At 36.3% G+C, this 8,222-nt stretch overlaps 1 protein-coding gene across 2 annotated transcripts; it reads left to right on the forward strand.

The window, feature by feature from the left end:
* The first annotated feature begins 259 nt into the window (after window positions 1–259).
* On the forward strand, window positions 260–7,331 carry LOC124362206 (apyrase-like). Of its 2 annotated transcripts, XM_046816517.1 has the most exons (5): window positions 260–874; window positions 5,170–5,226; window positions 5,356–5,499; window positions 5,655–5,812; window positions 6,971–7,331. In XM_046816517.1, exons 1-5 carry the CDS (start codon window positions 325–327, stop codon window positions 7,193–7,195), a joined length of 1,134 nt encoding a protein of 377 aa, XP_046672473.1. In that variant the 5' UTR covers window positions 260–324; the 3' UTR covers window positions 7,196–7,331. The 2 variants fall into 2 exon arrangements, with proteins under 2 accessions (XP_046672473.1, XP_046672472.1); XM_046816516.1 differs by lacking the exon at window positions 5,170–5,226 and having other exon boundaries at window positions 261–874; window positions 5,299–5,499.
* Window positions 7,332–8,222: the final 891 nt, after the last annotated feature.

Below are 8,222 nucleotides of genomic sequence, written 5' to 3' on the forward strand. Positions count from 1 at the left end.
TATAAAATTGTAATGCAAAAAGATTAATTTGGATTCAAAAATACATTTTACCTACTTGTCAATATTTAAGTGTTTTCAGATCAGTTTTATATCAAAAGAGAAGAATACATAATAGGTTGAAACATTATCGGTTGACCTCGGCAGTAAAAATAATCTAATTAACTTCCTGAAACAACATATCTTGTTTGGTATTGTTACATTGCCAAAAGAAGATAACCTCCAGCTTGAAACACGTTCATTAGGAACCATTAACGAGGTTTGTTTGAAGATAAAAGCTGTTCTGTCGATATCACCGTGAGTCTCTAGAGAGCCTCTCTCGCTACCATGGCTCCGATCCGCAGAGAGACTGTACTGTCACCGATGTTTGTGTTCTTCCTTCTAACTTTATCACCGTCGCATGGGGCTCCAGCGGAGGAAATGGTCATAGGACCTCCTGTCGAACAGCCTCCGATGCCAGTGGTCCACGTACATAAAACTCTGTACGAGTATAACTCCAAGTACCCGCTGACTCCACCTGAAGCCACCGAGAATGGCATCAGGTACCGCATCGGCCTCATCAACGACGCTGACGTCACATCCAAGGTGTCCAACGGAACTTGGGCGAGCCAGTTCAAGACCGGGTACCTGGAGTGGCGTCCGAAAGCGGGAAAAGCGGGCGAAGTCGTATTCGAGTGGGATGAGGGCGAGCCTGTAAAATTCACTACACATTTCGGGTACGAGGGTCGTGGCATGGAGCTGTCGGACCTCATAGTATACGACGGTAGATTGTTGACATTCGACGACAGGACTGGCCTCGTCTACGAGCTGGACTTGGAGACGAAGAAGGCTATTCCTTGGATCTACCTTGGAGCTGGGAACGGTAAAACTGTTAAAGGTTAGTAATACTGTTACCCATAGCAACCATTGCGTAACAGTTAACTGCAAGCTACCCTCCATGTCCACAATGACATTTTCCTTAGATTTACAGCGGTTTATACGAGTACACACTAATAATGTTATAAATGATAAAGTGTTGTTTGTTTATTTTGCTTTCACACGTAAACTATTCAACCGATTGTACTAAACTTTTACATGGACATTCTTATGGTCCCTGAATGTAGACCTATTCTTATTTATAAAACCCCTCTGGGCTACACCCAATTGTCTTTAAAGAGGCGGAAAATCCCATATTGTTCTCTAAAGTTTCGAAATATATTTTAAAAGAGTTTAATCAACTGCACTACATACTGAGTACATTCTGTAAGGAATAACAACAATGTATTTCGGCGCCGTTTCTGATTTCAGCGATAAGGTAAGTACTAGCCTACCTTACGAAATTCCCTAAAACATAAGATAGTAAGAATTTGATACCGGACAATGTTACTATCTAACTTTTTCTATACATTTAAAGACTGATATAAAACCCATCTTAGTTCACTTTGACAGATGTAGGCATCTCTAATCTATATTATATATATATATATATATATATATATATATATATATATATATATATAATTTCAAGAAACATTGAATCGAAAAAAGTACTTGCTCCGCCGGGACTCGAACCCAGATCTCTCACTTGCCGGGTGAATGTGCTACCATTACACCACAGAGCCCTCACTTTTTACGATTCAATTATTTTGTATTTGGCCGTATATATATTCCTGATCGGAAAACAAGGAAAAATCAAGTATGGAACAAAACATACGAAGAAAGTAAATTAATATTAACATAAATATCCACTTTTTTAACATTTTCTTGTTCGTGAGAAGAAGGTAAACTCAACATTGGTGTCAGAATTATAATTCACTCGACCAGAAGTGTTCACAGGTGTAAAAACCTTGCAAGAGATTGCGTGCGAAGTTGTGGGTAACTGATAGTGGTTCAATATTTTATTATATAAATACTGTTTTGTTAATTTTTACAAGTTTTTCTTCTGTTAATTCACCAAAAAATGCTATTTAGTTATGGATTACACTTTTAATATAATTTTAAATATTAATGTATCTACAATATTATATAAGTACAGCATTTTCTACTTTAAGCATCGTAATATTTACGTAATTAATTGTGAAAAATATACAAATCCCCTTCTGTTAGTTACAATACGCCATCCAAGAAATTTTGTTTAACTGTTAACATTTCAGCTTAGTTGAAAATATATAAAGTACTTAGGTTTTAAGGCCTTAGATTTGACAGAAGGCGGACTCTCCTCCTAGCTTATCTTAAGTGATCAGCACATTTAGCTCAGGTTAACATGTCTGAAATCTTTCATACCAGACGATTTAGTCTACATCGCCACTTAGAATTTCCTTATAAAGCTTTGCTTTGGCATTATGATTTCTTGGTGGAAATTTCGCCGTGAAATTAACAGTCCTTAGTCCCAAAATTCAAAATAAGCAATAGGCCCAACTGGCGTATACATTAGAAAATGTATCATTCCGCCCCATCCCTTTCGCTCGTTCATGCTGAATCATAAAATAATAAACCGATATGCTGAAATATCGAAGGAGCCGACATAACGTAACTAATGAACTGTCGCACGAGCTGACTGACAGATGGACGGACTGCACTTTGTCCTCTTGACCCAAACACCGATATGCTTTTTCTTTGGACCAAGAGGAACCTATGAACCAAATTTCACGTCTGCATAAACTCTTGAGTTATCACACGAATGGACAAACGGACATATAGACAGATGGACGCACTGCTCATTGACGACTTTATAATCAATAGAGTTCTCCTTGAACGAAAAGGAACCTACATACCAACTTTCTCTAGAACTATTCTTACAAAAGTTATCGCCAAACAGACGGACTCCCCTGTGACTTGTTGTCTTCAAAACGAACAGTCTTCTTCTTTGGACTAACAGGACGAAGCTATATACTAATTTACAAGTTTCTGGACCTTTGTATCGAAAGTTATCGCCAGACATATGGACTCCCCTGTAGCTTGTTGACTTCAAAACGAACAGTCTTCTTCTTTGGACCAACAGGTCAAAGAGATGCCAATTTACAGGTTATGACCCTCAAAATAATAGCTAGACCAAGAGTAACCTATGTAATGGAAAGACAGTCGGACAGCGACACGATTGAATTAAAACTATCAGATCGGTAATGAAAAGAAACGTTCTAAATCTATCTGTGTTTATTTACATTGTAGATAAGGCAATATGAAATAAAACTCTAGAGTACTGTTATAAAATAAGGCATTTCTTAAAGGTAATGGTTTTTAAAGTATGTTATGTATGGATATGTTTCAATAAATTACCATTGTTTAATTCTGTATTTATCGGGTAAAAATATATTTTGAAACCAATACAGAGTTAATATTGCCTAAATAAACTAGAACTTGACAAAAATTTAATTAAAAAGCAATTAATGTTATCAATTGTAACATAAGTCAGAGGTTACACAGAAAGAAGATAATGGCGTGACCTTGATTATATTGTGTATCACTAACCAATATATGAGAGATAACTTAGAACGGTCTCTACAAACAATGGTATATTTTGTACGCGGAAGCAGATTTTACTGGTGTTTCAGATGATAACCCGTCTCAAATATCTCGCAGCCAAACAGGCGACTGCAGAATTTAATTTCCCACTAAATCGACCATAAAGAGTGTGTTAAAAATAATTTGAACCTTGTAAAAATACATTTTGTTAGAACAGTTTTATAGATAAACAGAGCGTCCCATCTTCGAATCTCAAAAACAATTGTAAAACCAAGGTAAACACACGACACGATATATCAAGCCTTTGCATCCTACAAGTTTTGGTGAAAAAACGTAATTATCTCTATTCGTTTCAATATGGCTGTATAAAATATAGATAAAGTAGTGTATTTTCACTTTTTTACTGTCCCTTCTGTGATAAGAAACTACAACCAAATAATTATGTAATACTTCTTAATACGTGTTTTTAAATAATTCCACGCATACCCGTATTATTTCAAACGTTCTCTACCACTATAAACTTTATTTTGTTTTAAATATAAAACTGCCACGACCAAAATATTTCAAATTATTTTTTTAATCAAATTAAAGGCCTACAATCCTGAATAATTTTTTATTTATTCTTCTTTTCTAACTCGAAACATCACAAATCTTGGGCACATAAACTTATGGGTACCGAGTTGAAATTTACATTCTTTACCTATGTAAATTGTTAATTGAAAATTAAATTTAAGTGTTATGAAATTATTTAGATCAAGTAGAAATATTTTACTATGATGGGGGGGCATGATGCTACACAAAAAATAGTAATAAAATTGGAATTGGATATGTTTCAAAATACGTATTATTTTCACTGTACGTGGATCTTTTACTAATACTTTACACTATCATTATCCATCATTGTTTTGAACTTGAACGAAAATTTTAATTCTGTCTTTTTAAACTTTCGAATACTAACTGTTATGGAGATGCAGTTTCTGCCTTTTAATGTTATATAAATGGCGATAACTTCTGTCAAATCGATATTACTATAGAAATTTTGATGATCAGACTAAATAATAATTGTTATCAATTTTCTGATAACAATGAATTTTCTTTAAATACGTTCAGAATAAAAGCGAAGCAGCTCTAGCAAAAAGGTGTCCAAGAATGACGTTGTCACTAGCAACGACCTACTAGATGTGGATATCTCTGAACTGTTACAGGGCAGAAGAGCGATTGGGCGACCAAACGACATAACCTATTGTACGTGGGTAGTTCTGGCAACGAACTGGCTAGGGATGGCGTTGTCACTAGCAAGGACCTGATGTGGATATAACTCTGAACTGTTACAGGTTAGAAGAGCGAGTGGGCGACCAAACGACATAACCTATTGTACGTGGGTAGTTCTGGCAACGAACTGGCTAGGGATGGCGTTGTCACTAGCAAGGACCTACTTGGTGTGGATATAACTCTGAACTTGTTACAGGGCAGAAGAGCGAGTGGGCGACCAAACGACATAACCTATTGTACGTGGGTAGTTCTGGCAACGAACTGGCTAGGGATGGCGTTGTCACTAGCAAGGACCTACTTGGTGTGGATATAACTCTGAACTTGTTACAGGGCAGAAGAGCGAGTGGGCGACCAAACGACATAACCTATTGTACGTGGGTAGTTCTGGTTATGAACTGGCTAGGGATGGCGTTGTCACTAGCAAGGACCTGATGTGGATATAACTCTGAACTGTTACAGGGCAGAAGAGCGAGTGGGCGACCAAACGACATAACCTATTGTACGTGGGTAGTTCTGGTTATGAACTGGCTAGGGATGGCGTTGTCACTAGCAAGGACCTGATGTGGATATAACTCTGAACTGTTACAGGGCAGAAGAGCGAGTGGGCGACCAAACGACATAACCTATTGTACGTGGGTAGTTCTGGCAATGAACTGGCTAGGGATGGCGTTGTCACTAACAAGGACCTGATGTGGATCAAGGTCATCAATCCTGAGGGACTCGTCACTCATGTGGACTGGGAAAATAGATACGATGATCTCAGGAAACAGGTCGGCATCCAGTTCCCAGGTATGCTTATATAGCTTTGTTAACTTTAATTTTCAAGCAACTTAACATGTACGTGCATCTATCTGAAACTATTTTAACTATTAGCCAGATCTTGGTATTTGATCTGCCTACATGCCATAATAACCCTCTCCTTCTAAAATATTTCTTCTTTTTAGGGTCACTTGTTCACGAGTCCGCTCTCTGGAGTGATGTCCATCAGCGATGGTTCTTCATGCCCCTGAGGAAGCTGGAAGGTCCCTTCGACCGCAAGACTTACCCTCATTTAAGCACCAACATCCTTTTGAGTGCAGACGCCAACTTTGAGGACATCAAGGTTTGTGCCTTACATTTTATTTCAGGAGGGAATACATGCTTACTATATTGAAGAATTCAGGAATTCTTCAATATTTGAAGTAGGCCTAACCTACTAATTTAGTATGATTCCTTAGTAAGAAGTAATTCCTTGGAAGGTTTATAATGTATTCGTTCTAAACTCATACTTCATGTGAAGCCTTACAGTTTAAAGACCTACACAGAAAGGTGATTGGAGTATTATTAAAAAGACACCAATTTTTTCCGTAGCACCATCTCCAATCAAATACGCGTTTGCATCATGGTACTACATTCCAGATGCGTGACCATTTTAAATTATATATATATTTTATTGAATATATGATATGTGTCACCTCTATTGAATTGTTACAACACACACACACACACACACACACACACACACACACACACACACACACACACACACACACACACACACACACACACACACACACACACACACACACTCGTATATAATTAGATATATACCTGCCGGTTCTGGCCTACTTTTAGAGACGAACGGAAATTCTATGTAAAATCTCACATTTTTACGTTTCACGTTCACGTGAGATTTTACATAGAATTTCCGTTCGTCTCCAAAAGTGGGCCAGAACCGGCAGGTATATATCTATTTATATATATATATATATATATATATATATATATACATACATACATATTAGAATAATAAATGGTGAACTAAAACCATTTTTGAAAATTATTTTATTTCAGACACGTGTTTCGGTAGTAAACCATCATCAATGTGAACAGTAAACTCTAACTAAATAATAAACAATAAACAACTAAATAATTATACACATGTGGACCATTTGTTAAACAGATGTTAAATTTACATGACACAGTTGTAATTTTGATTACTATTCTGTATTTAATGTTTTTAATTCCTCACAAATTGGGTTTATCTTATTTTTTAGATTGCTATATAATATGTTGTGAGCATCTTTGTTAAAATTTTGAAGGATATGTAATATACAATCCAGTAGAGGTTATTTAAGTAAACTTTTATAATTTGTATAATATAGTTTATTATACAAATTATGCTAAAAATTAATTATTTCAAGGGTAAAACCTGGGTTGTTTCAATGGATGCACCCAACAGTTTTAAATTTTTTTCTAAACACCGTGTTTGTTCTGACAGAACATAACTGTGGGGGATGTCCACGGAGACCACGGGTTCTGCAGCTTCAAGTTCATCCCCGGCACCGATGACAATGTGGTGGTCGCCCTCAAGTCGGAGGATCAGGTGGTGGACGGGAAGCCCCAGTACTCTACTCACATCATGGTCTTCCTCATAGACGGAACTGTCATCCAGGACGAACTCAGGATCTCCGACCTCAAATTTGAGGGAATCGAGTTTATCTAACACCAAATTATTTTTTTCTAAAATCCATTCTGAAAGTAAATTCATTTTAAGGTGTCAAAGCTCTTGTGTGTAATCTTTATCCATACATTTAGGACTGATACACTAAATTGTTTCTAAATTACAGAATGCCAAGTAACTTGAGTGATTATTTTCCCTTACCTAGAACAGCGTACAAACACGTTCATCTATAAAGGTTGTTGGTGTATCTAATTAAATTAGTTTTTTGTAAACCTACAATTTGAACTCTAAGTCATTTCTACTTTGTGTGCTTGAAAAATCTCGGAACGGTTTAACAGCCATTTCTTATGAAACGATTAGACTTGGTATATTAAAATTCCACATAAAAATATATTTATATGCGATTTTCAGGTTTTAATGTCATCAGGGGGCGGACGGTCCACAAGGAGTCAGGAAAATCCTAAATTAGAGCATAGCGATGGCTGCGTTTTAAAGTTTCTTAACATATCAGGAGGAATTTGGCGAGTTTCTTCATTGATGAGATGAATTAGTTTTTGTGTGTTGGCGACAACGATCACAACAATGGGATTTCCGAGATACTATCTCTATTATTCTTGAAAAGTCATTAACCTGTATATGCTTTGTTAGCAAAGTGAAAGTTGTTGATGACATTGTTGACAGTAGCAATTCCAACAAGTGATTAAAGTTATTCATTGTTGTGGTTATGAAATACTTACAAACAGGAAACTTTATTTTTCTTTTGGTATTGCACAGAGAATTTTTGTGAAGCAAGTGAAGGTTTGTACAGTGTATATTGATTGGTTTTCAACGCACGTTTTATCAATATTTCGAGCTATGCTCTAATTTAAGAATTTCTTCTGACCCCCTGATGAGATAAAAACCAGACAATCGCATAAAAAGTCACATTTTTGTGGGTCATATATCAAATGCTTTTCAAAAATTGTTTAAAAAAATATTGGACCGTTCCGTGACTTTTCAAGGACACTCTAGGGCCTACAACCTTATTTTAATAAGAGTATAAAATAATTCTATTGATCATTAATGTATG

Source organism: Homalodisca vitripennis, chromosome 5 (assembly GCF_021130785.1).
Source record: "Homalodisca vitripennis isolate AUS2020 chromosome 5, UT_GWSS_2.1, whole genome shotgun sequence".
Lineage (NCBI taxonomy): Eukaryota > Metazoa > Arthropoda > Insecta > Hemiptera > Cicadellidae > Homalodisca > Homalodisca vitripennis.

Bases quoted from the DNA above. Each gene is read 5' to 3' on its own strand.
- LOC124362206 (XM_046816517.1), top strand. From the start codon at position 325: ATGGCTCCGATCCGCAGAGAGACTGTACTGTCACCGATGTTTGTGTTC. The intron at 5,227-5,355 runs GTTATGAACTGG...TGGGTAGTTCTG, and splicing joins ATTGTACGTGGGTAGTTCTG to GCAATGAACTGGCTAGGGAT. The intron at 5,813-6,970 runs GTTTGTGCCTTA...TTGTTCTGACAG, and splicing joins CCAACTTTGAGGACATCAAG to AACATAACTGTGGGGGATGT.